The sequence below is a fragment of the Emys orbicularis genome, chromosome 19 (assembly GCF_028017835.1).
Source record: "Emys orbicularis isolate rEmyOrb1 chromosome 19, rEmyOrb1.hap1, whole genome shotgun sequence".
In the NCBI taxonomy this organism is placed as follows: Eukaryota; Metazoa; Chordata; order Testudines; family Emydidae; genus Emys; species Emys orbicularis.
Genome location: NC_088701.1, coordinates 10,638,603 through 10,665,184, shown reverse-complemented (window position 1 = coordinate 10,665,184; position 26,582 = coordinate 10,638,603). Strand labels below are relative to the sequence as shown.

General features: G+C 64.7%; 1 protein-coding gene across 5 annotated transcripts; it reads left to right on the top strand.

Annotated features, from left to right (window-relative positions):
• The first annotated feature begins 515 nt into the window (after window positions 1-515).
• Window positions 516-25,585, top strand: LOC135891583 (syntaxin-binding protein 2-like). Of its 5 annotated transcripts, XM_065419172.1 has the most exons (20): window positions 516-552; window positions 2,862-2,911; window positions 3,948-4,029; window positions 4,629-4,724; window positions 5,246-5,259; window positions 5,370-5,448; window positions 6,174-6,277; window positions 6,840-6,988; window positions 7,644-7,728; window positions 11,600-11,730; window positions 11,873-11,980; window positions 12,972-13,029; window positions 13,569-13,634; window positions 14,335-14,415; window positions 14,749-14,887; window positions 15,925-16,055; window positions 16,513-16,602; window positions 23,136-23,221; window positions 24,708-24,865; window positions 25,417-25,585. In XM_065419172.1, the coding sequence occupies exons 1-20, from the start codon at window positions 516-518 to the stop codon at window positions 25,494-25,496; spliced, it is 1,824 nt and encodes a 607-aa protein (XP_065275244.1). In that variant the 3' UTR covers window positions 25,497-25,585. The 5 variants fall into 5 exon arrangements, with proteins under 5 accessions (XP_065275244.1, XP_065275247.1, XP_065275248.1 ...); XM_065419175.1 differs by lacking the exon at window positions 5,246-5,259 and having other exon boundaries at window positions 4,629-4,705; window positions 5,379-5,448; XM_065419176.1 differs by lacking the exon at window positions 5,246-5,259 and having other exon boundaries at window positions 4,629-4,705; window positions 15,925-16,031.
• Window positions 25,586-26,582: the final 997 nt, after the last annotated feature.

Genomic DNA, 26,582 nt, shown 5'->3' with positions numbered 1-26,582 from the left:
GGGCCCTAACCGGAGTGGGTTGAGGCCCCACTACCCCAACCCAGTCCTCGCTTTAACCCTGCAAGGGGGCCCCGCCTCCCTCTGTGCCCCACGTGACCGGGTGGGGGATCAGCGGGGACCTGCGTGGCCCTGTCACCAGGCACAGGCCCATGGGTGCCCAGGCACAGCCCCCGCAGCGCCAGAAGTGGGGGGCTGCGGCGCTCGGCCGTCATCAGCCTTGCAGACATCGACCCACCAGCACCCCAGTTGCTTTATACTCAAATCAGTCACTGGGGGGGCTGGGCCCATCCATCAGTGACACTAGAGGGAACTGGGCCCCTCCATCAGTGTCACTAGTGGCCGTCGCCCAGTGTCACAGACACTCCCCAGAGCATGGCAGGGAGAGGCCAGGGCGCGCACAAGGGTAGGAGCAGAGCAGGGGCAGAACCCAGGAGTCCTGACTCCAGCCCCGCCCCGCACACAGCTGAGTCCCACTTCCATCCACAGGACTCGAAGGTGCGTGAGAGAAGGCAGAGATGACCCCATCCGGGCTGAAGGCGGTGGTGCGCGAGAGTGAGTGCAGAGCTGGGGGGTCTGAGCCCGGTCGGGGGCAGAATCCAGTCGGGTGTGGGTCTGGGGGAACAGGACCCAGTTGGGGGGCCCGGGGAGGGCAGGGCGGGGCGCTTATGGGGGTGTCGCACCCTCGGGGAGGATTAGGAGTCAGTCAGAGCAGAAAGAACAGGAGTACTTGTGGCACCTTAGAGACTAACAAGTTTATTAGAGCATAAGCTTTCGTGGGGTACAGACTAACACGGCTGCTACTCTGAAACCAGTCAGAGCAGAGAGCTCCTCCTCCCCCTGCCTGCCTGTCACACACCAGGAGGGTGTCTGCCCCACCCCCAAGGGCCGCCCCCTCCCATAGGAGCTGCACTTTGGGGGGAATCATCGTCATCTCTTTCCATCGGGGTGACTCCCGCCAGGGCCGGTGCAAGGATATTTTGCGCCCTAGGCGAAACTTCCACCTTGCACCCCCTCTCCTCCCCCAACCACCTCCGAAAACTAGTAAACTTAGCGTTATAAACAGCCTGTCAGAACGGGTAACAGCTGCACACGAGGAGAAAAATGACGTCATAGCCACTTTGTACCGTAGTGAAGCAGTACGCTTCTGCCCGGCCGCAACGCAGAGCTGGCATAGGCTATAGCTGTAATGTAGGAGAGAACAAGTTAAAGCCTTACACCTTATCAGCATGGCCTCCGCTGCCTTGTGCATGCTGGACTCTGAGGTGTTAGTTGCTATGTGTTAGTCATTATCTTCTGGCAACACCCTGACCCGCTGTGTGGGCTGTGTTACTTCAGAAGCCCAAGCCACTCTGAATCTCCAGCCCCAGCTGCAGTGGACGGGGCCTGTGGCTAAATCCAGACCACAGGCCTGGGGTTTAAAAGACCCTTGGAAAGTGGATTCAGTTCAGATGTTCCATGGTTGCCCCCAGAACTGGGACAGAGCAAAAGTGGCCCACAGGTCAGGACGGCCGGTGGTGCTAATAACCCTTAGCTCTTCTCTTAGTTTTTCCTCAGTAAATCACACAATTAGGAGGGCCTGACACGTGACTTTTGAATACTTGGGCTGGGCCATACTGCCCCGGTTCAAGAGGGGTCTCTGAACAGGAATAGCAGGGGGCTGCAGGTCAGGAGTGAGGGGCATTTGCAGAGCCGTGAGGGGGGGGGGGACCCAGGACTGGAATAGCTGCGGGTCAGGAGTGAGGAGCTCTGGCAGAGCTGGTGGGGACAGACCAGGGCTGGCATAGCAGGGGGCTGCAGTAAAGGGCACTGGCGGAGCTGGGAGTGGGTGGGATCCAAGGGCTGGGATAGCGGGGGCTGAGGACAGGAATGAGGGGCATCTGCAGAGCTGTGAGATGGGGAACCCAGGACTGGAATAGCTGCGGTTCAAGAGTGAGGAGCACTGGCAGAGCTGGTGGGGGACAGACCAGGGCTGGGATAGCAGGGGGCTGCAGACAGGAGTGAGGGGCACTGGCAGAGCTGGGAATGGGAGGGAGCCCAGGGCTGGGGTAGCAGGGGGCTCCAGTCAGTAGTGAGGGGCACTGGCACAGCTGGTGGGGGCAGCCCAGGGCTGGTGTGGGGGGCCGTAGCTGCAGTTCAGGGTTGAAATGCCTGTATTACGGTAGGACCCAGGAGCCCAAGTCATGGACCAAGGCCCCATTGTGCTGGGTGCTGTACATTATTCATTAGGTGTATTACGGTAGTTCCCAGGAGCACCAGTCGTGGGCCAGGACCCCATTGTGCTGGGTGCTGTACATTATTTATTAGGTGTATTACGGTAGTGCCCAGGAGTGCCAGTCATGGGTCAGGGTACCATTCTGCTGGGCATAACAAAAAGATGGTGCTTGGCTCGAAGAGCTGACTATCTAATTGCTTAGCTTGGCCGTGGAAGGTGCCCAGGAGACAGGCCGGCAGTTCCCTGAGCGGGGCATGCCTTGGAGGGGTTCTTTGTGCAGGACTCAGGATTTGAAGTCTTTGTCGTGTTGTCGTCCCCCACACACAGTAGAGGGTCCCTGGATCCCCTCCAGTCAAGAGGTGCTGGACAGGATCTGTTCTCTTGCTGCACGGGGCCAGATCCTTAGTTCAGCTGCGCTCGTATCCAGCCTGGCAGAAAGGAAGGGGGATCAGAGCCATGGCCCATCTAGCCTGCCACCCCACCACGATCGCTGACTGGGGGCTCTGCTAGGAGCACATCACTAGCTGGCCTGAGAGCAGCCTCTGAGCCACTTCCCCAAGGGGTCCTTCCACCAGCCAGTGGGTCCTGGCTCAGGGCACAGCCGTCCCATCCAATCCCCACCACTAATCCCCATCTCTTTCCCTCGCAGAGATCCTCAGCGTTGTCTTTCGCAGTGTGAAGAAGGAAGGAGAATGGAAGGTAAGCAGGCCGGGCCTGCTGCCCTGGTGTTCCCCTGGGGATATGCTGTATCCGTATATCGTGCTCCTTCCCCTCCAGCTTCTTGGGATTCATTAGGACCCTGAGGTTTTCCAGGTTGGATCAGATCCCTGCTCTGTCTAGCCGATCATCTGCCCCCAGCTAGGCTTGGGTATGTCTGCATTCCCGCTGTGCTGGATAAGACCCAGCTGGTCCAGCTAGCCCCATATCTCCCCCCACACACACCGGATCAGACCACTGGGCCCAGTGAGCCAGCCTGGGTGGGAGGAGGAGCAGGAAAGCACCAAGCATGGGGGCAGCATGCACCATTGGGCAGGCAGGTTATTGAGCCCCCGGCATGGACTGGGCTGGGGTGTGTGGAGCAGTGGGCTTGGCCGGTGCGGCAGAGGGAGCACAGGGGACTAGGTTTCCCAGTGGCTGAATCTGGTGCAGCAGGATGCTGGGCTGCACGGAGCAATGGGTTCATTCGGCACGGCAGGAAGGCAGTAGAGATGTTGGGCCGATGGCCTACAGGGCTTTCCTAGGGGAACACGGAGACTCCCCTCGTTCCATTCCTCTGTGCCCTGATCCTGGTTCTGTCCGAGGGCTGGGGAGTGGGTATCTGGTGGATCAGAGGAGGGCACTGGGAGCTAGGACTCCTGGGTTCTGTCCCTGCCTCTTGCACTCACCCTGTCACCTGGGCCAAGAGGCTGATCTCCTCCAGTCTAGGAGGATGGAACCATTCGGAATAGCCGGGTGTCCCAGGTTTGTCTCCGACATCTCGTACCAGCCACTCTGCTCGGAGCCTGCTCTCCTTGTCGCTCCTCACGCAGTCCTTAGCACGGTCAGCTCAGCCAAGTGCAGGCTTGGTAACGGCCCTGCCGCTCTGCTGTGGAAGGGCTGGGCCAGGAGCCGTCGGCTCTGCCGTTAGCAGTCGCTCTGCTCCCTTGGCTGTGCCGTGGATGATGATGGTGGGCGGCTGGGCTCAGGGCAGTGACTAGCTCGTCCGAAGCGGCACGCTCCCCTCTCGCTACCCCAGGTGCTGATCATGGACCACCCCAGCACGCGCATCCTTTCGTCGTGCTGCAAGATGTCCGACATCGTGGATGAAGGCATCACACGTGAGTGGCCCCTCCCTCCCGTCTGCTCCCCCCACCAGGGCTCCCCTCCCCCTTGGATACACCTCACAGTCGGGGAGTTGACTTGTCTACATTCACATTTGCATCTAGTTTTCCCCCTTTGCAGCCCCCTAGATGCCCTCCTTGCTATTGGTACCTTCCCAGCCAGATCTAGTTCCCTTAGCCCAGCGCTTTCAGCCCCTGGAGCCTCTTCACCGCTTTTCTCAGACTCCCGTTAACTCCTCGCTGCTCCTCCCCCATGCTGTGGGCAGGGTCCTGGCAGGGGAGGGGGAATGCTGGCTCCCTGCTCCAGGGTGGAGGAGCCCTGGGGTTGAGGGGCACAGAGCTGAGCCAGCGCTCTAGGGGGCTGTCCCCAGCACAGTACAGAGGGACGTTTCCTCCCTGCTCTGTACTGGGGCAGCATCGCAGCCCATGGCCCCACATCAAAGCTGCTGCTGCATTGTAGCCTGTGGAACCCCCCAGCCTGCTGCCAGCGAACATCCCTGTTCCCCTTGGCTTCCCCTCCCCCCATCCCGGTGGAGAGCGGCTGGGGCGGGTGGCTAGGACATACTGACCCGCGCCCAATGTTTGCTCTCTCCTAGTTGTGGAAGATATTAACAAGCGCCGGGAGCCAATCCCCAGCCTGGAGGCCATCTACCTGCTCAGCCCTGTGGAGAAGGTAGGAGCTCGGGCCTGGGGCAGCTGGATGGGGAGCAGAGGAGACCCCGGGGCAGCACCTAGTGCAGCCTGGAGGTGACGCTGTCCGGGGGGATGCGCAGCACAAGGTCAGGATGGGAATGGGGCCAGTAGGGGCTCCCCAAGAGGCTGTTTCCCCGGAGCTGGGCTTCGTGTTCTTTGCCACGTGAGGCACAGACTGTCCCCTAGACCTCTCCGCAGTGCAGTCCCGTGGGGGTTGGATGGGAAGGTGCAGCAGGCGGAGAGAGGCAACCTCAGCTAGGCTGACCAGATAGCAAGTGTGAAAAACCGGGACAGGTGTTGGGGGGTAACAGGAGCCTATAGAAGGGAAAAAAACTAAATATTGCGACTGTCCCTATAAAATCGGGACATCTGGTCACCCTAAGTCCTCAGCTGAGACTCAAAGTGAAGGAGAATCGCTGAGGCAGAAGCTCAGGTAGCAGGGGCTGTGGGGGAGGAGGCTCCTGCGTCTGCAGCAGGGAGGCCAGTGGAGGGAGACCAGGGGCAGGGGGGTGAAAACCAGCCCACCTCCCGATGGCATCATGCTGGGCCCTGAGTCCCCAGGGGCTGAGCATGGGCTGGGCCCTTCGGGCAGCAGGGAGGGGCCTTGGCTGGTGCTGACAACCCCTCCTCTCCCCCCTTTGCAGTCGGTGCAGGCTCTGATCGATGACTTCCAGGGCACCCCCACCTTCACCTACAAGGCAGCTCACGTCTTCTTCCTCAGCCGTGAGTATCTGGGGCGGGGAATCCCCCTGCCGGGAGCCTGGCCAGCGGCACACTGGAGCCTGGGGGTGGGGGGGTCTCTCTCTGCCAGCAGGCCAATGCGCAGCACCCTGATTACGCTCTGCCCTCCTGCAGGGGGATGCAGACCCAGCAGGCCAGACCGAACGACCCCACCGATCCCTTCCCCCCCCTTCTCCCCCATGGGCCTGCCTCCAGCCAGCACGGCTCACAGACACCTGCAGGGTGCGCCCAGAAAGGCGGCCTCTGGCTACCATTCCCAGCATGCATTGCTCCATCAGTCCCAACTGGGGTGTGGGAATGGTATACCCAGAATACCCAGTGTGTCAAGGTCACATCTGCTTCTCCCCATTACAGCCCAAGTCCCTGTTCCTCCTTGTGCATCATCCTGAGTTGTACACTCCAGTCACTTCCCCCTGCGGTGGGCTGAGGGCAGGGTGTGAGAAAGGGACTGCGTAGGAGAGATTGTGCCCCCGCCCTCCTCGCTGCTGATGCTGCAGAAGCCGAGAACCTGGCGTGACTCTGGTTCAGGGGGGTTGGACTCATAGTTGACTCCTGTGTGGCCCTGCTGACCTGCCCAGGTTCCCCACAGGTGTGCAGCACTACTGCCCCTGCTGTGCCCGTCCTGGCCCCGTCCGTGGGGGCTGGCGCTGTGCTGGTGGTCCTGAGCCCTGTGCCTGTCACCCCCACCCACTGCCTTTGCCTTGCAGCCTGTCCTGACCCTCTGTTCAACAAGCTGCGGAAGTCACGGATCACCAAGGCCATCAAAATCCTCAAGGAGATCAACATGGCCTTCCTGCCCTATGAGAGCCAGGTAAGGGGTGACCGGGCTTTGGAGGAGCAGGGCCGCAGGGCAGATGGGTGACGTATGACACCCCAACCTTAGTGTTCCACATGGCTCAGGGCGGGGACACCTTTCCCTTCTAGGGTCCTGGGTTTGACGCCAGCCCAGGGCAGCACGTTTTCCCCAATGGCTCGTTCTGTTCGTCCAGTGAAATAAGCGACAGCGGCAGACGCGCGTTGATGCCGGGTTTGCCTGTGGCTACGCTGGGGCTTTCGCCAGACTAGAAGCATGTCCAAGCCCCCTCCCCCAACATTGACTTCTCCAGGGCAGAGATACACCGCTGCAGCTCAGTAAGGACCTGAATCCGGGGCATCTTCATCCCAGGCGGGTGCATGAATCTCTGGGCCGCTGTCCCTCTACCACAACAGGAGTGGCTTTGGCAAAGGGATCTCTCCCTCACTAGGGGCTCGTTCCGGCTCCGCCAGGCTGGCCTGGTCCAACAGCGCATCTTAGGGGCGCGGTATGGGGCACAGCTGGCCTGACTGCCAGCAGTTGGCACCAGGGTCTGACCTCTGCTCCCCCCGCCCCCCAGGTGTACTCCCTGGACAGGCCACAGAGTTTCCACAACTGGTTCAGCCCCTGCTGCGCCTGGGAAAGGAACAAGGAGCTGGAGATGCTGGCAGAGCAGATTGCTTCATTGTGTGAAACCCTGGAGGAGTATCCAGCCATCCGCTACAGGAAGTGAGTGTGCCCGGGGGGAGGGGTACCCAGCCATCCGCTACAGGAAGTGAGTGTGCCCGGGGGGAGGGGTACCCGGCCATCCGCTACAGGAAGTGAGTGTGCCTGGGGGGAGTGGTACCCGGCCATCCGCTACAGGAAGTGAGTTTGCCCGGGGGGAGGGGTACCCGGCCATCCGCTACAGGAAGTGAGTGTGCCCGGGGGGAGGGGTACCCGGCCATCCGCTACAGGAAGTGAGTGTGCCCGGGGGGAGGGGTACCTGGCCATCCGCTACAGGAAGTGAGTTTGCCCGGGGGGAGGGGTACCCGGCCATCCGCTACAGGAAGTGAGTGTGCCCGGGGGGAGGGGTACCCGGCCATCCGCTACAGGAAGTGAGTGTGCCCGGGGGGAGGGGTACCCGGCCATCCACTACAGGAAGTGAGTGTGCCCGGGGGGAGGGGTACTCGGCCATCCGCTACAGGAAGTGAGTGTGCCCGGGAGGAGGGGTACCCAGTTATCCCTTATAGGAATTGAGTGTGCCATGGGGAGGTACCCAGCCATCCGCTACAGGAAGTGAGTGTGCCCAGAGGGAGAAGGTTACCTGGTCATCTCCTACAGGAAGTGCGTGTGCCCCTGGGGGAGGAGCTGTTTCTACCCACAGGGTTTGTCTTTGTTGCAGGGCCCATGAAGATAACTTCCACCTGGCGCATGCTGTACTGGCCAAACTCAAGGAGTTCAAGGCATACGAGCCCAGCATGGGAGAGGTGAGCGAGCTGTGCCGGCCACGCCCTCACCATGGGACAGAGCCGCAGGGGGAGGGGGAGTACATGAGAAGTAGAAGGAAGGAGGAGTGATTTAGAACCTGCTCGGAGATCCTGGCGGGGGGAGGGGTGGGGTCTAGACCCCCTTGGAGATCCTGAGGGCTCGGGAGAACAATAGCATTCCCTGTGTGGTTGGACTAACTGCCCCAGCCCTTCTCTAACAGTGGCCGTGGGCGGATCGCAAAGTGCTCTACAAAGGCCAGTGTCCTTATCCCCTCTGTACGGATGGGGAAACCGAGGCACCGACTGGGGAAGTGTGTGCCCAGCACAATCTCTGTTTATAAACAGGGCAGTTCGGTCACAGAAGTAAGCTTTGCACACAGAGCCTCTTCCACACCTGGACACTCCTGTCTGTGTGTGCTCCTACACCCATCACCGTGGTATCGGAACCTCACTAATGAATTCAGCCTCCCAGGGGAGGCAGGGGGGCCTGTGTTACAGATGGGAAACTGAGGCATGCAGGGAGTCTGTCAGAGCAGGAGTAGAACCCAGCTCTCCTGAGCCTTAGCCACAAGTCAGCCCTGACCCAGCTCCTGCCGTCCCCGTCCCACCCCCAGCAGAGGGGAGCTGCAAACCCACCCTGCCCTGGATTCTCGCATGGGAAACCCAGTGGCTCCTGTCTCCCTAGGAGAAGCAAAGTGATGTAAAATCCAAGGCCTGCCCAGATCTCTCCCTCCTGTTGCTTCTGCTCTTGCTTCCAGCCTTTGCTGAGCTGCTGGGAGACTGTGCACCTGTGACCAACTGGGAATATTTGTAATATCTTTTATGAAGCCGATGCGTGCCTCAGTTTCCCCTATATGTTTCATGGCTTCTCTGGTGGGGTGTGGGGGGAAGGACTCTCAGGGAAGGTAAGAATCATGGTGTGGGGGGGTGTCACATCCCTGTCTTGGTGAAATGAAGAGAATCCAACCCAGATCAGCCTGGGGGCCAGAAAGACCATGACATCTCCAATGGCTCCTGGCTGGACGCTCCCAGCAGGGAATCGGAGCAGGGGCCCCAGCTCGAGAACACAGGGTTGGGAAGGTTTGAGCTGGGGGATAAGTGGGGGAAGCTGGGAGCTCTCGCCTGAGAACTGACCAAGGTCAGACTGAAGAGGCCTGGTCTACAGGAGGCAATTGCCTCGCTCGGGGGTATGAGAAAGGCGGCGTCACTGAAGCGGTGCAGCTGCAGGGGGTTACATGTAGACAGGCCCTGAGCGAGAGACCCGGAGCCTGAAAACAGGTTTCGCTGCAGCTCGGCCGGGCTCTGGGCTGACCAGAACGGCCTCTTGCTTTAACCTTCAGTGGGCTGGGCTGCCTGGGCTGGGGTCCAAAGAAACCCGACTGTTCTGACAACGCTGGGGGAGTGGCCCTGTCACCCGGGCTGAGTGGCGTCGAGCCCTGCGGAGTGGACGGGTCTGTCCCAGGGTCTGTCTCAGCTGGACTCGCTGGGCAGGGCTCACGGGGTGAAGCCCAGCGGTTCGGTCTCAGGAGGTGGGAGGCCGTATGGCTTGTCCTGGAGGAAGAGAGACCTGTTGGGGTCTGGCACAGCAAAGGGCTTCCTCCCAGAGACTTCCCCAGCTGGGGCCCTGGCACCGACCCTGTGGATCCATGAGCGCACCTTTCCTCTCTACTTTCCCATCCACCGAGGCAATGTTGCCTAGTGGCTAGAGCCTTGGACTGGGACGGGAGACCGGGGTTCTATTCCCAGCTGGGTGACCTTGGGCAAGTCACCTCCCCTATTTGTGCCTCAGTTTCCCCATCTGTAAAATGGGGATAATGATACCAGTCTCGGGCAGGGGGGCCCCCTCTGGGATAGCTGGCTGCCATGGCACAGACGCTCTGTAACTCACAGCTGGCAGCACAGGCCTGCCTCCAGAGGGGAGCCTGGCACACACCTGGCTGCCCAAACCATCTACCCAGGGAAGGGATTGACAGCATGCTTGTTAACCACCGGAGCTACTTGCTGCAGCAGAGCTGGCTCCAGCCTGCAGCCCCCGTCTGATCTGTGCTATTCTCAGGAGCTGAGAGCGGCGCTGGGGAGGGCAAAGTCCTGCTCCGTGCACACCCTGCTCCTCTGAGCCCCCCCAGGGATATTCCTGAGACTCTTGCCATCCTCCCTGTCACAGGTGTAAGCACTATCCCTATGTTACACGGGGGAAACTGAGGCATGGAGCAGCGTGCCACGAGTAGGTGGCAAAGGCAGGAATAGGAGCCAGGAGTCCAGACAGCACGCCCACCGCAGGACCGGGAGTGCTGACTCAAGCCCCTGCTCTCAATGCAGTGCTGGCTCCATGCTGCACAATCCCGGCTGGCCAGTCCAGTGTGCCCCTGCCTTGCCAGCTGGCGCAGAACCCCAGGGACTCTTGTAGCATGGCCTCTAGCAGTCAGGTCTCCAAAGCCACCCAGCCCACGGTCACGGCGCCCTGGGGCCTTGTCTGCAATAGTCCTTCTTGCCTTGATGTTTCCCAGCTGCCAGCCCTGAGGGGTAGCTGGCCCAGGCAGTGCTGTGGCACTCACCAGTGCACTAAGCGCCCCTCTGCTCTGGGGGTGACCTGGTGGTTACGCCAGCCCCCATCTGCACTCGGGGAATCCCTCCAGCCGAGCTGAACTGGCAAAGGTGTGAGCAGAGTCCGGGAGGGGCGCTGGGCATAGCAACCCACCCAGGCTGGATAGTGCTGGAGAGGAATGATGGTGCCAGTTCTGGGTTCATGTCCCTGCTCTGCCACAGACTTCCTGTGTGACCTTGGGTGAGTCACCCAGCCCCTCTGGGGCCTCCATCCCCCTCTGCAATGGGGTGACAGCCCTGCCCAGCCCCACGTGCATGGGGGGGCAGGATGCAGCAATGATAGTGCTACAGTGGTGGGGTCCAGATACGCCTCCAAGAGAGGCGCTCCCCCGTCAGCCTCAACCTATTTACCCAGAGGCTGTGGAGACCAAGTGTGGCTGAAAATCGGGCTACGTACTGAGGTGGGACAGTTGGGGAAGCGTCAGGGGCTGTACGTCCCCGGCCCCCCTGACTGTCTGTGCTACCCAGCAAAGAGCAGACGCAGCCCCTTGCTGAGGTGCTCCTGGGTGGGCTTGGGTTCCACTGGAGCTGCTGGAGCCGGTTTCAGAGCCGTCTGCCATGGGAGCGCAGGGCTGGTCTCCTATCGCCACCTGCTGTGCTAAGAGGGCAGTGCATGCTGATCAGGCAGGGAGCGGGGGCTGGACCAGCCCCTAATGATGTGGGTCTGAGATGCTGACCATTTGAGTGGTCTCTGTCCAGCTGGATGCTGGGGGGGGCCCCCGGGCTGGGAGTGGGGAGCTAAAGCCTCATATGGGGTCCCAGCTCAGATGCAAGGTGGGGCATCGGGATAACGTCCCATTGTCCCCCTCTGGGACCTTATATCAAAGAGTCTCTGGGCCTGGTGTTGGTTAACGATAGACTAGCCAGGGCCTTCTGGTGTAGTTCCCCCCCTTCCCACGCAGCATATGGGGCAGGGCTGCCTTGTAAGGGGCATGCTCCCGTTGGTGGAGAGGCACGAGCAGAGAGCGTGCTTGGGGGAGTGGCCATTGCTATTTGCACGAGGGGCAGGTGGCCCGTCCCTGCAGGGGGCGTTGCAGCGCAGCTGGGTGGGGAGCTCTCCCTGCTGGTCAGGGCGGGACCCCAGGGCACGTCTCAGCTAGCTTGGTGGGTGTCTCCTGGCTTCCCCTGGGGTTGGGGGCTGGGCCACAGAGAGGGTGGGTGGTGAAGTTTCAGGCCCACCAGGGCCCATTGGATTGTGCCGTGTAAGTCAGGCCAGGAACCATCCGTCGGAGCAGGGGATGACGGTTCTCTCTCTCCTTTGCCCCAGGGCCCTGACAAAGCCCGCTCTCAGCTGTTGATCGTGGACCGGCGCTTCGACCTGGTGTCCCCACTGCTGCATGAGCTCACCTTCCAGGCCATGGCCTACGACCTGCTCAGCATCGAGAACAACACCTACAGGTAGGGCCTGGCTGCCAGCAGGGGGCGCCCCGCACTCCTCCTCAGGCGGGCTGGGGGGATGTGACCCAGGCACCGGCACTGCTCTGTAGCTCCCACGCTCGGAGGAGGGGTGTCGCAGCCTGACCCCATCCCCCCTCCGCAGGTACGAGACAACGGGCACCAGCGACTCGCGGGAGAAGGAGGCGCTGCTGGATGAAGATGACGAACTCTGGGTGCAGCTACGCCACATGCACATCGCTGACGTCTCCCAGTGAGCGCGCTCAGCCCTGCCCCTGACACACCCCTCTGTGCCCCGTCCATCACCCCGGATATGCCCCTCCGTGCCCCACCCAGGGCCGGGACCCATCCGCCCCCGCCCTCCCCGGACACACCACTTTGTGCCCCACCCAATGCCTAGTCCGGGACTCGTTACCCCCCCCTTCGGTACACCTCTCCCCTCCCCGCCCAGTGCCAGGACCCCCTACCCCCACTTTGGCACAGCCCTCTCCTCCCCGCCCACTGCCAGGACCTCCCCCTCGGACACACCTCTCCCACCCAGTGCCAGGACAGCCCACCCCGTTGACACCCCCCCTCTTTTCCAGTGCCGGGACTTCCCCCATCCTCCCCTTCAGACACAGCCCTCCCCACCCTGGGGCCCCCTCGGACACACCCCTCCCCTTCCCTTCCCACCCAGTGCTGGAACCCCACTCCCCCTTGGATACACTCCTCTCCCACCCAGTGCAAGGACACCCCCCAGCAACACACCCCTCTCCTGCTCACTGCCAGGACTCCCCCTTCCCCTCCCACCCAGTGCTGGGGCCTGTCCCTCAGACATGCTCCTCTCTGAGTGCTGAGACCCCCTGGACCCAGCCCCTCTCCCCAAAGGACCCCTGAGCGCTCCCTTCCAGAGCAACTGTCTGCATCTCCTCTCGGGGATCCCCCTGGACACTGTCTTCCCCCGATCCCAGGATCTCCCCAGGCACCTCACAGCCCCTTGAGTGAGTCCCTCACTGACCTCCTGCTGGGCCTGCCTCTGCCCCCAGGCCCCACCCCCATCAGGGCACCAGGAGCCCCCAGAGGTGCACTGAACTCTGCCTTGGGGTAACTTGGGAAGAGCCCCCCCCCCGCCCCATCTGAGACTCTCGAGGCAGAGAACTGTGGTGCCCGTGGGGTGGGGGCTCCATCCCCTGTAGCATAGGACAGGGCACCCCCTACCTCTAAGGCAGTGCCTGGCTCCGGCCTGACCCCTCTCCCTGCTGCAGGAAGGTGACTGAGCTGCTGCACACCTTCTGTGAGAGCAAGAGGCTGACCACGGACGAGGTGCGGTGGGGGCTGGGAGGGGGAGCGATTGGGGAGTCTGGGACGGGGGGACCCATCCCACTGCCACTGATGGGGAGGGGAGGCTGCCCTGCTGCCCTAGGAGGGGTTGGGGGGGGGCTGTCCAATTGCTCCCAGGGTTTGCCTGTAAAGGGCTAAGAGGTGTATGTGGAGCCCCCTGCCCCCCAGCCAGAGCTCTGGAGCTCCCCACGGTGAGGGAGGGCAAAGGCCCATGGGGCGGGGTCAGAAAGCAGGGTCAGGGCCTTGCAGGGAGAGCTGCAGGGAGCCAATGCTGGCATCTCCCTGGCCCGCTGCCGCTTTACACCTCAAGGGGCACTCGGGTTGCGGGGCTCCCGTCTCATTCCAGCTGGCCTGGGAAGAGCAGGTCTAACCCAAGCCACAGCCACACGTGGCCTGAGTGACCCACCCTGGCCCTGGCACAAGTGGTTGGGCTGCTGCGGCTGTCCCCAGGCGAGGCCTCTGCCTTGCAGGAGGCTCTGTGTGCTGGGAGGGGCCGGGATCTCACCACCGCCTCCCTCCAGGCCGACATCGAGGACCTGTCCCAGATCCTGAAGAAGCTGCCTGAGTACCAGAGAGAGCTGAACAAGGTAACGGGGCTGGGGCTGTTAGTGGGCGGGGGGCAGGGCATTCAGTGGGGCTGATGGGGGGGCAGGGTGCTCTGTGGGGCTGGTGAGGGACAGTAGGGACTCTCTGGGGGGCAGGGCACTCTGGGGCACTCCGCTTTACTGCCTGATGAGAGCTTCTGACCTGTCCCATCGAGCAGAGCCATTTCCCCCCCAGGTGCTGTGTGGCACCATGGGCAGCAGCCTGCCCGTCAGTGCCCAGAGCTGCCATGTTAGCCGCAGCAATGGCAGCCCTTGGGTAACGCCCACGCCTTGCTGCTGCAGCTCTTGGGAGAGGGCCTTGGTGGGCTTCCAAACCAGCCCGTTGGAGCCACTCCTGGTGCCACTGGGCCACGTGCCAACAGAAAGCTCCTGGCCACTGGCACAGGTACCCCGACACCTGCTGGTCTCCAAGCCCCCAACCTCATGCTGACTAACAGAGAAGCCGTGGGCTGATTTGGAAGCTGCTCCCTCCTCCTGATCCTCCCCTCCAGCTGCCCCACTCCACCCCAGAGGTGGCTGCACTTCAGTGCTGGGCAAAACAATCCCTATATACTCGGCTTACACAGCCGATTGGGGCTGCTCCTCTGGCCAAGGGGCCCTCCTTGGGGGCTGGGGGTGCTCTGGACCAGCCGGTGATGCAGTGCCGCAGTAAACTCCCCCCTGTCCCGGTCTCTCCCCGCAGTACTCCACGCACCTGAACCTGGCCGAGGACTGCATGCGGCACTTCAAAGGGACGGTGGAGAAGCTGTGCAGCGTGGAGCAGGTGGGTCTGTGGGCAGAACCTGTCTGGGGGGCAGAGTCTGGCTTATGGACTCAGCCCGGAGAAAGGGGTCTCAGAGCCTCAGGCTCGCTGGAGCCAGGGCCAGCCCCCCCATGTAGCACCGCAGGTGCAGAAGGGGGACATGGGGCTCGGGTTACTCCCTGGGCTCCCGTTGCTCACCCCAGGGGGAGCTGACCCCAGGGAGGAGGGGGCCCTGGCACAGGGGGTAGGCGACCTGTGGGTCGTGGGGCCATTGCGTCTCCCATCCTGCTGCGGGGTAGGAGGAAGCGGAGCAGCCTGACCTGGGCCTTGTGTGTGCGTCCCCCTCCCCCCCAGGACCTGGCCATGGGGACGGACGTGGATGGGAAGGTGATCAGGGACCCGATGGAGATCATCCGGCCCGTCCTGCTGGACCCCAGTGTGCAGGCCTACGACAAGATCCGCATCATCCTGCTCTACATCTTCCTGAAGAACGGTAACGCCACAGGCCTGCAGGGCGCAGCACTGGGAGGCCTGCTGCTGCATGGGGCGCTCCTGGAGGCGGGGCCCAGGCCTGTGGGGCTGGGGGGGAATAGCACTGCTCAGACTGGCACGCCCCCCAGCCACGCAGGGCGTCTCCCAGCCAGCCGCTTCCCGGGGCCTGTGTCCAGCCTGGCTCTACGGCCCTGTCTCCCCTCTGCCCACCTCTCGGTGCCTGTGAGCCAGACAGTGTGCCGCGCCCACGCTCCGCACTGCCCCCTGGGGTCAGACCTGGCGGCCTTTGCTCCCTGCTGCTGCCTTCCCAGCAGTGTCCGCCCTCCACGATTCCCCCGGCCCATTCTCTGCAGGGAGGGGAAATGGAGACACACACCCGGAACGGCCCCCCCCGGCCCGTTCTCTGCAGGGACGGGGGATGGAGACGTACACCCCGAGCAGCCCCCTGGCCCATTCTCTAGCTCCCCCTGGCAGTGCAGAGGGAGTCCCCCTCCCCCTGATCTGGGCTCCCCCATCTGCAGCCAGTCTTAAGGACCCAGGCCTCGGCTCTGACACTGTACCTGACTGGCTGCAGATGGGGGAGCCCAGATCAGGGGGAGGGGGACTCCCTCTGCACTGCCAGGGGGAGCTAGAGAGACCCCTGCCCCCTGCTCCCGAGAGAACCTCTGGAGGGAGGGAAGAGCATCAAGAACCTAAATTCAGTCATTAACTGCGTGGGGTCTAGTGGGTTAGAGGGGGGCTGGGAGCCAGGACTCGTGGGTTCTACCTAGGGTGACCAGATGTCCCGATTTTATAGGGACAGTCCTGATATTTGGGGCTTTTTCTTATATAGGCACCTATTACCCCCCACCCTCTGTCCCGATTTTTCACACTTACTATCTGGTCACCCTAGTTCTACCCCCAGCTCTGGGAGGGGTAGGAAGAGCAGGATCTCAGGGTTTGATCAGGGAACTAGGACTCCTGGGCCATGGACTGAATGTGCCAAGGCTGTGGGTGCGTCCCAAGGGTGCTAGCGCTGACCTGTCTCTCCCCATGCAGGTGTGAGCAAGGAGAACCTCGCCAAGCTGATCCAGTGTGCCAAGATCCAGCAGCTGAGCGGCAGCATCAACAACATGGACTTCCTGGGCATCTCTTTCACGCCTGGGGTAAGGGACTGGGGCCAGGGGCCAGCAGCTGTACCCATGGCAGGGGAGCCCAGGCCATCCTGGAGGTGCCCTCCATGGCAGTGACCTACTCCCAGCACAAAGGTGGCCTCTGCCCCATACAGTGGGGTGACGCCCTCCCCATATGAGGGTGACCCCCGAGTTACTCCCCATCTGGGGTGACCTCTTCTGCCCTGCAGAGGACCCTGGGGGTCAGGACCTCAGATCGCCAGGGAGCTGGTGACCACTGCATGGGGTGGCCATGTGACGAATGGGGGGAAGCGTCTCTGTTCTCCCATCAGTCTCTCTCCCCTCCTCTCTCTCTCTCTCTCTCGCTCAGTGATCCATTCTGTTCTTTTCTCTGCCCCTCCCCTGCCAGCCCGGCTGGAGCGACTCAGGTAGGCTGCGCTCTCCCTGTCTGCCCCCGTTCCCATCCCGCACCCCCTCCCTGCTGTCTCTCACCCCCTCTCCCTTCCTCCCCCAGAGCGGGCAGCTGCGACCCGAGAGGAAGGTGCGGCTGGAGTCCACCTACCTGCTCTCCCGCTGCACCCCCAGGCTCAAGGACGTCATGGAGGTACAAGGCCGTCTGCTTCCTGGCCTTGGGGGTGGCGGGTGGGGGTCACACCTGGCAGGCTCAGCCCAAGGGGGAGGGGCTGGTTTGGGGTCAGCCATGTGTGGAGCCCTGCATATCCGTGCACCATTTCTGCGGATAGTGGATTGGTTGCAGATACAACCGGGTCAGGCTCTACTCCCCAGCAGCGCCTGGCCTGCGGCATCCGGCTCAGGCAGCCTGGGGGGCACAGCGCGCTCGGGGCCGCCGGCCAGCAGCCAGTGGCTGGGCGACAGGTCGGAGTCGGGGCTGGCCGGCACCCACTCACCTTGCTACGCTGAGCAGCACCAGCGTCCCCACCACCTCCCGGGCAGCACCCCACTGTGATGCAACATGCTCTGCTGCTGCCGTGTACCGTCGCTTGTGACCCCCCAGGAGCATCACGTGATGAGAAACCCCTCCCCCCAGTCCCCACCCCCTCCACGCTGCCCCTTCCCCCAAGCCCCCACCCCCTCCAAGCTGCCCCTTACCCCCAAGCCCCACCCTCGCGCTGCCTCTTCCAAGCAAGACCCCTTCCCCCCCTCGCTAGCCCTTGTGAGGGCTTGCTGCTACCCATGAGGATGCGGATACAGACGGCTAGTGGATCGCGGGCTGATGCACATCCACATTTTTGTATCCGTGCAGGGCTCTAGCCATGTGAGGGGCTCATCAGAAAGTCCTCTCCTGCTGCCATCCTTAGGGGTCTTAGGCTAGGTCTACACTACCTGCCTGAATCGGCGGGTAGAAATCGACCTCTCGGGGATCGAATTATCGCGTCTCGTCAGGACGCGACAATCGATCCCCGAATCGACGCTCTTACTCCACCAGCGGAGGTGGGAGTAAGCGCCGTCGACGGGAAGCCGCGGAGGTCGATTTTGCCACCGTCCTTACAGCGGGGTAAGTCGGCTGCGATACGTCGAATTCAGCTACGCTATTCGCGTAGCTGAATTTGCATATCTTAAATCGACCCCCCCCTGTAGTGAAGACCTGCCCTTAGATCATAGACACGAGTGCAGGGCAGTTGTCTTACCCGGTACTGAGATGCTGCCACCTCTGGGGTGGGGCAGAGGCGGTTTATACAGGGGTCCCTCACTGGGGCTGAATTCCTCCTGAGGACTGGCAGGCAGCTGTTAACAGCCGCACAGCAGCACTGCCCGAGAGTCTAGGGCAGGAGGTGATCAGCGTGTGGGGCTGGAAGTGCAGGGGATACAGGCAGCACACTGTCATGACTGGCACTGGAATCTGAATGGCCGGCAGGGTCCTTGGCCTAACCTCCAGTGAGCAGCAGCTGTTTGACGTTCATCTAAAGGACGAACTCCTGCAGCACAGTACTGGTCACTGACTGACCGGGGAGAGCGCCCCCTGCTCAGCCCCCCGCCCGCTCCCTGCAGGACAGCGCCCCCTAGTGCCGCACTGGGGCCAGCACTGACTGCCAGGGGAGAGCGCCCCCTGCTGAGCCCCCCGCCCGCTCCCTGCAGGACAGCGCCCCCTAGCGCCGCACTGGGGCCAGCACTGACTGCCAGGGGAGAGCGCCCCCTGCTGAGCCCCCCGCCCGCTCCCTGCAGTACAGCGCCCCCTAGCACCGCACTGGGGCCAGCACTGACTGCCAGGGGAGAGCGCCCCCTACTGGGCCCTCCGCCCGCTCCTGGCAGTACAGCGCCCTCTAGCACCGCACTGGCGCCAGCACTGACTGCCAGGGGAGAGCGCCCCCTACTGAGCCCCCCGCCCGCTCCCTGCAGAACAGCGCCCCCTAGCGCCGCACTGGGGCCAGCACTGACTGCCAGGGGAGAGCGCCCCCTGCTGAGCCCCCCGCCTGCTCCCTGCAGGACAGCGCCCCCTAGCGCCGCACTGGGGCCAGCACTGACTGCCAGGGGAGAGTGCCCCCTACTGGGCCCTCCGCCCGCTCCCTGCAGGACAGCGCCCCCTAGCGCCGCACTGGGGCCAGCACTGACTGCCAGGGGAGAGCGCCCCCTACTGAGCCCCCCGCCCGCTCCCTGCAGGACAGCGCCCCCTAGCGCCGCACTGGGGCCAGCATTGACTGCCAGGGGAGAGAGCCCCCTGCTGAGCCCCCCGTCCGCTCCCTGCAGGACAGCGCCCCCTAGCGCCGCACTGGGGCCAGCACTGACTGCCAAGGGAGAGCGCCCCCTACTGGGCCCTCCGCCTGCTCCTGGCAGTACAGCGCCCCCTAGCGCCGCACTGGGGCCAGCACTGACTGACCGGGGAGAGCCCCCCCTGCAGAGCCCCCCACCCGCTCCCTGCAATACAGCGCCCCCTAGCGGCGCACTGGGGCCAGCACTGACTGCCAGGGGAGAGCGCCCCCTGCAGAGCCCCCCGCCCGCTCCCTGCAATACAGCGCCCCCTAGCGCCGCACTGGGGCCAGCACTGACTGCCAGGGGAGAGCGCCCCCTACTGAGCCCCCCGCCCGCTCCCTGCAGGACAGCGCCCCCTAGCGCCGCACTGGGGCCAGCACTGACTGCCAGGGGAGAGCGCCCCCTACTGAGCCCCCCGCCCGCTCCCTGCAATACAGCGCCCCCTAGCGCCGCACTGGGGCCAGCACTGACTGCCAGGGGAGAGCGCCCCCTACTGAGCCCCCCGCCCGCTCCCTGCAGGACAGCGCCCCCTAGCGCTGCACTGGGGCCAGCATTGACTGCCAGGGGAGAGAGCCCCCTGCTGAGCCCCCCGTCCGCTCCCTGCAGGACAGCGCCCCCTAGCGCCGCACTGGGGCCAGCACTGACTGCCAAGGGAGAGCGCCCCCTACTGGGCCCTCCGCCTGCTCCTGGCAGTACAGCGCCCCCTAGCGCCGCACTGGGGCCAGCACTGACTGACCGGGGAGAGCCCCCCATGCTGAGCCCCCCACCCGCTCCCTGCAATACAGCGCCCCCTAGCGCCGCACTGGGGCCAGCACTGACTGCCAGGGGAGAGCGCCCCCTGCAGAGCCCCCCGCCCGCTCCCTGCAATACAGCGCCCCCTAGCGCCGCACTGGGGCCAGCACTGACTGCCAGGGGAGAGCGCCCCCTACTGAGCCCCCCGCCCGCTCCCTGCAGGACAGCGCCCCCTAGCGCCGCACTGGGGCCAGCACTGACTGCCAGGGGAGAGCGCCCCCTACTGAGCCCCCCGCCCGCTCCCTGCAATACAGCGCCCCCTAGCGCCGCACTGGGGCCAGCACTGACTGCCAGGGGAGAGCGCCCCCTACTGAGCCCCTGCCCGCTCCCTGCAGGACAGCGCCCCCTAGCGCCGCACTGGGGCCAGCATTGACTGCCAGGGGAGAGAGCCCCCTGCTGAGCCCCCCGCCCGCTCCCTGCAGGACAGCGCCCCCTAGCGCCGCACTGGGGCCAGCATTGACTGCCAGGGGAGAGAGCCCCCTGCTGAGCCCCCCGCCCGCTCCCTGCAGGACAGCGCCCCCTAGCGCCGCACTGGGGCCAGCACTGACTGCCAGGGGAGAGCGCCCCCTACTGGGCCCTCCGCCTGCTCCTGGCAGTACAGCGCCCCCTAGCGCCGCACGGGGGCCAGCACTGACTGACCGGGGAGAGCCCCCCCTGCTGAGCCCCCCGCCCGCTCCCTGCAATACAGCGCCCCCTATCGCCGCACTGGGGCCAGCACTGACTGCCAGGGGAGAGCGCCCCCTGCAGAGCCCCCCGCCCGCTCCCTGCAATACAGCGCCCCCTAGCGCCGCACTGGGGCCAGCACTGACTGCCAGGGGAGAGCGCCCCCTACTGAGCCCCCCGCCCGCTCCCTGCAGGACAGCGCCCCCTAGCGCCGCACTGGGGCCAGCACTGACTGCCAGGGGAGAGCGCCCCCTACTGAGCCCCCCGCCCGCTCCCTGCAATACAGCGCCCCCTAGCGCCGCACTGGGGCCAGCACTGACTGCCAGGGGAGAGCGCCCCCTACGGAGCCCCTGCCCGCTCCCTGCAGGACAGCGCCCCCTAGCGCCGCACTGGGGCCAGCATTGACTGCCAGGGGAGAGAGCCCCCTGCTGAGCCCCCCGCCCGCTCCCTGCAGGACAGCGCCCCCTAGCGCCGCACTGGGGCCAGCATTGACTGCCAGGGGAGAGAGCCCCCTGCTGAGCCCCCCGCCCGCTCCCTGCAGGACAGCGCCCCCTAGCGCCGCACTGGGGCCAGCACTGACTGCCAGGGGAGAGCGCCCCCTACTGGGCCCTCCGCCTGCTCCTGGCAGTACAGCGCCCCCTAGCGCCGCACGGGGGCCAGCACTGACTGACCGGGGAGAGCCCCCCCTGCTGAGCCCCCCGCCCGCTCCCTGCAATACAGCGCCCCCTATCGCCGCACTGGGGCCAGCACTGACTGCCAGGGGAGAGCGCCCCCTGCAGAGCCCCCCGCCCGCTCCCTGCAATACAGCGCCCCCTAGCGCCGCACTGGGGCCAGCACTGACTGCCAGGGGAGAGCGCCCCCTACTGAGCCCCCCGCCCGCTCCCTGCAGGACAGCGCCCCCTAGCGCCGCACTGGGGCCAGCACTGACTGCCAGGGGAGAGCGCCCCCTACTGAGCCCCCCGCCCGCTCCCTGCAATACAGCGCCCCCTAGCGCCGCACTGGGGCCAGCACTGACTGCCAGGGGAGAGCGCCCCCTACTGAGCCCCCCGCCCGCTCCCTGCAGGACAGCGCCCCCTAGCGCCGCACTGGGGCCAGCATTGACTGCCAGGGGAGAGAGCCCCCTGCTGAGCCCCCCGCCCGCTCCCTGCAGGACAGCGCCCCCTAGCGCCGCACTGGGGCCAGCACTGACTGCCAGGGGAGAGCGCCCCCTACTGAGCCCCCCGCCCGCTCCCTGCAATACAGCGCCGCCTAGCACTGCATTGGGGCCAGCACTGACTGACCGGGGAGAGCACCCCCTGCTGAGCCCCCCGCCTGCTCCCTGCAGGACAGCGCCCCCTAGCGCCGCACTGGGGCCAGCACTGACTGCCAGGGGAGAGCGCCCCCTGCAGAGCCCCCCGCCCGCTCCCTGCAATACAGCGCCCCCTAGCGCCGCACTGGGGCAGCACTGACTGCCAGGGGAGAGCGCCCCCTACTGAGCCCCCCGCCCGCTCCCTGCAGGACAGCGCCCCCTAGCGCCGCACTGGGGCCAGCATTGACTGCCAGGGGAGAGAGTCCCCTGCTGAGCCCCCCGCCCGCTCCCTGCAGGACAGCGCCCCCTAGCGCCGCACTGGGGCCAGCACTGACTGCCAGGGGAGAGCGCCTCCTACTGAGCCCCCCGCCCGCTCCCTGCAATACAGCGCCGCCTAGCACCGCATTGGGGCCAGCACTGACTGACCGGGGAGAGCCCCCCCTGCTGAGCCCCCCGCCCGCTCCCTGCAGGACAGCGCCCCCTAGCGCCGCACTGGGGCCAGCACTGACTGCCAGGGGAGAGCGCCCCCTACTGGGCCCTCCGCCTGCTGCTGGCAGTACAGCGCCCCCTAGCGCCGCACTGGGGCCAGCATTGACTGACCGGGGAGAGCCCCCCCTGCTGAGCCCCCCGCCCGCTCCCTGCAATACAGTGCCCCCTAGCGCCGCACTGGGGCCAGCACTGACTGCCAGGGGAGAGCGCCCCCTGCAGAGCCCCCCGCCCGCTCCTGGCAGTACAGTGCCCCCTAGCGCCGCACTGGGGACATAAAGCTCTGCTGACTCACTAGCACCCCCCAGCACCCACTGGCTTTTCCTTAGAGGTCTCCTATCCAAGCGCTGCCTGGGCCCAAACCTGCTTAGCTTGTGAGAGGTGACATGGTCGCTCCTTCCCCCAATGCCTGCTGGGGGCTGAGCCCCTCATCCCCCTGCCCTGTGGGGCACTCTTCAAGGGGGTGAGGGGCACACTTAGTTGCCTTCAGCCTACTGCCTTGGGGCTCCTCCAGGCCAAGAATTAACCCCCCCCACCTGAGGGAGGCTCCCAGGCCCCTGCTCCAACACTGTGATGGTTCCTCCTGTGGGATTTTGGGGCAGGCAGTTGTGGTAGCCCCAATCCTGTGCCTAATCCAACCCCCCCACCCCCCACCCCCGTGCTAGCCGCAGCTCGGCAGGCCTTAAGCCTCCCTGTACAAGTCAACGCAGCGGATTAATGTAAAAGCCCCTATTATGTGGTATTAGGATGTATCATAGCCTGGGCCCCCTGCGTGGCTGGGACACACCTCATGGGGCAAGAGGCAGGGCCTGGATCTGCCCGCAGCAGGGAAGGGGCACTGAGGGCAGCCCCCTGCCTCCCTCCTCCCCCAAGTGAGGGGCCCTGGATCTGGCTGCAGGAGGTCTCTGCCCTCCCCATAACGGTGGATGGGTGGGGAGTTCACAGCAGGGCACTGAGCAGCTGAGGGGGAGGTGGGGGAGATGGGGGGCATCACGGGAGGAGTCAACGTGCTTTTTGCTGGCTTCCCATGTCCCACCCCAGAAAGGGGGCCCCAGGCTGCTCCCACAGGGACTGTCAATCATTCAGGGAGGAGCCGTCCCAGCCCCTCCCCCGAATGGGGCCTGGCTTGGCCACCAGGTCCAAGGTTCCTGCTGCTTAGCCCCTGCTGACCTGTCCTCTTCCCCCCTCCCCCTGTCCAGGACATCATTGAGGAGAAATTGGACACCAAGTTGTGGCCCTTCATGTCAGACGTGGTCCCTACCACCAGCTCTCAGGCTGCTGTCAGGTAAGGCTGAGCCCGGCTGGGCTGTGGGGGGCAGAGCCCTGACACCCCCCCGGGTGTAGGAGCCTCTGTGCCTGGGAGTGTGTGGCCAGGACCCTGCCCTCTACGGGGGAGGGGGTGTCCAAGAGCCTGGAGCCCTGGACCCATCTCACCATGTCCCCACACCCCAGCAGGCCCTCAACACACCAGGGCTCAGGATGGAGGAAAGGGACTGGCTGAGCTTTAGACAGCACCCCCAGCCCAGGGCAGGTGCCACCCTCCCCTACTCCCTCTTGCCTCCTTTGGGACTCCTGTCCCACTGCCTTGGGCAGGGCCTGCCCCCCATCCCCCTCCAGGCCCTGCCCTTCCATCTGGCCTTACCTCAGCGAGCCCCTGGTATCCACACTGCCCCTCTCCCCCCAGCCCCCGCTTCGGGCAGTGCCCATCCCTCCGCCTGGCCTTCCCTCAGCGAGCCCCTGGTATCCACACTGCCCCTCTCCCCCCAGCCTCCACTTCGGGCAGTGCCCATCCCTCCACCTGGCCTTCCCTCAGCGAGCCCCTGGTATCCACACTGCCCCTCTCCCCCCAGCCCCCACTTCGGGCAGTGCCCACCCCTCCGCCTGGCCTTCCCTCAGCGAGCCCCTGGTATCCACACAGTCCCTCTCACCCCCAGCCCCCGCTTCGGGCAGTGCCCACCCCTCCGCCTGGCATTCCCTCAGTGAGCCCCTGGTATCCACACAGCCCCTCTCCCCCCAGCCCCCACTTCGGGCAGTGCCCATCCCTCCGCCTGGCCTTCCCTCAGCGAGCCCCTGGTATCCACACAGTCCCTCTCACCCCCAGCCCCCGCTTCGGGCAGTGCCCATCCCTCCGCCTGGCCTTCCCTCAGCGAGCCCCTGGTATCCACACAGCCCCTCTCCCCCCAGCCCCCACTTCGGGCAGTGCCCATCCCTCCTCCTGGCCTTCCCTCAGCGAGCCCCTGGTATCCACACAGTCCCTCTCACCCCCAGCCCCCACTTCGGGCAGTGCCCATCCCTCCGCCTGGCCTTCCCTCAGCGAGCCCCTGGTATCCACACAGTCCCTCTCACCCCCAGCCCCTGCTTCGGGCAGTGCCCATCCCTCCGCCTGTCCTTCCCTCAGCGAGCCCCTGGTATCCACACTGCCCCTCTCCCCCCAGCCCCCACTTCGGGCAGTGCCCACCCCTCCGCCTGGCCTTCCCTCAGCGAGCCCCTGGTATCCACACTGCCCGTCTACCCCCCAGCCCCCGCTTTGGGCAGTGCCCATCCCTCCGCCTGGCCTTCCCTCAGCGAGCCCCTGGTATCCACACTGCTCCTTTCTCCCCCAGCCCCCGCTTCGGGCAGTGCCCATCCCTCCGCCTGGCATTCCGTCAGCGAGCCCCTGGTATCTACACTGCCCGTCTACCCCCCAGCCCCCGCTTCGGGCAGTGCCCACCTCTCCGCCTGGCATTCCCTCAGCGAGCCCCTGGTATCCACACTGCTCCTTTCTCCCCCAGCACCCGCTTCGGGCATTGGCACAAGAGCAAGCCAGCGGCCGAGTACCGGACAGGCCCGCGCCTCATCATCTACATGCTGGGTGGGGTGACCATGTCTGAGATGCGCTGCGCCTACGAAGTGACCCGGGCCACCAAGGGCGAGTGGGAGGTGGTGATGGGTGAGTGGGGCGAGTCCTGGGGGGAGAGGTGGCTGGAATGCCCAGGTCAGGGACAGTCGGGACCCCCTGGGAGGGGGAGACCCTAGAACTGCCTGCCTAGCACCCACAGGGCGCCCCTGCCACCCTCTGTCCTCCCGCACCCGGGGGCCTGGGAACAGATGCGCTTGCCCCACCTGCCTCAGCCACGCATGGCCTGTATCTAGACACCTGATCTCCTAGTCCCTGGCTCCCCAGGCCTCTCCTTGCCCAGGGACCATGTGTGAGGGTCCAGTCAGACACCCCCAGTAACACCCATAGGGCTATGGCTCACCCCCTGCACACACCCCTCTAAGACTCAAGGGTGAGGAACGCTGTCAGCGCATGGATTCTTGCCTGGCCATGCAGGGTACAGCGGCACGAGGGGTGCGGTGCCAGGCCGCGGGGGGCAGGAGACAGCCCCTCCCCCCCTGCACTAGAGCAGGGTCCAGCTGCAAGGATGGGGGAGATGGTGATGCCAGCCTCATGCCCGCCTCACTGTGCCCACCGCTGCCAACCACCTCTCTCCCCCCCAGGTTCCAGTCACATCCTAAACCCCAAGAGCTTCCTGGATGACGTCCAAATCCTCGACCAGGAGGCCCCTGAGGAGGTCTAGAAGCAGCCCCCTCCCCGCAGAGACTCTGCCCCCCACAGCTCGCTGCCCCCAGAGCCACCTGCTCTTCGCAATAAAGCACCTTCCCCGCTACTCTTGGCAGCGCTGTCAGTTCTTGGGGAGGGACGGGAGAGGGGACGGGACCCCCAGGCTGCTTGGCTGTTAGGGCAGGGGGCAGGCCAGGCTCCCATCTAGGGTTGTGGCCCTCTGTGCCCCATGGCCACCGCCCCACTGATGGGATAGGGGAAGAGTCAGACTCCGTTATGTACAGCCTCAGCCATTCCTAACTCCCCTCCCTGGGACCCAAGGCATAGCCCCTCCCCCTCCTGTCACCCCTCTGCCAGCGATGGGGGGCGCACAGAGGCTGCTACCAGCGACCGGCTTTGGGGGGGATGTGATCCAGCCACTGAGCCCCAGGCTGTGTCTGTCCAGTCTGCAAAGGGTTAAAGAAAATCCCCCTTCTGCCCCCATCTCATCCCCCTTCACCGCCTTGGGGTGCTGGCCCAGCCCTGGCTCCCTGCACCCCTCCCAGCACAGCCTGGCACCCTGCCTCTCGGTGGGAACCTCGGCTCCCCCTCTCCAGCCCAGAGCCCCCCTGCTTCCCAGCTGGGCATCTGATATCACCTCCCCCAAGCCCCGCCTCTGTCCATTGTCTTCTCTTCAGGGAAACAGGGTTGTAAACCGGGGCCTCCTCTCCCCTCTTCTGTCCTCTGGCTGGAATCGGCTGGTTAGGTCACTGGGTCCTCACTCTGCAGCCCATTGTCCGCCCACTGGCCAGAACCGGCTGCAGCTCCTAAGCTGGGCCTCCGGGTCACCAGGTCGCCAGGTCACCGGTCGCTGGGGTATCCATCCTCCAGGCCATGGCTGGGGCCCCAAGTTCTCTCTCTGGTCCTCTGCAACAACAAACTCCCTCTCCCCTCACCTTGTTAAACCAGTAACACCCAGGGAAACTGAGTCCCACCCCCTCCGCATGCAAACCATTGAAACCCCACTGAAAACAAGAAACGCCCCCACTTCGTCACAGCATAGCACAGCTCACAGGCCTGAAGCCTCCCTCCCACCTTGTGGGCTGCACGACTATGTGCCCCC

Coding starts and splice junctions, on each gene's coding strand:
- LOC135891583 (XM_065419172.1), top strand. CDS start 516: ATGACCCCATCCGGGCTGAAGGCGGTGGTGCGCGAGA. Junction 5,449..6,173: donor TCACGTCTTCTTCCTCAGCC/GTGAGTATCTGG, acceptor TTTGCCTTGCAG/CCTGTCCTGACCCTCTGTTC. Junction 6,989..7,643: donor CCAGCCATCCGCTACAGGAA/GTGAGTGTGCCC, acceptor TCTTTGTTGCAG/GGCCCATGAAGATAACTTCC.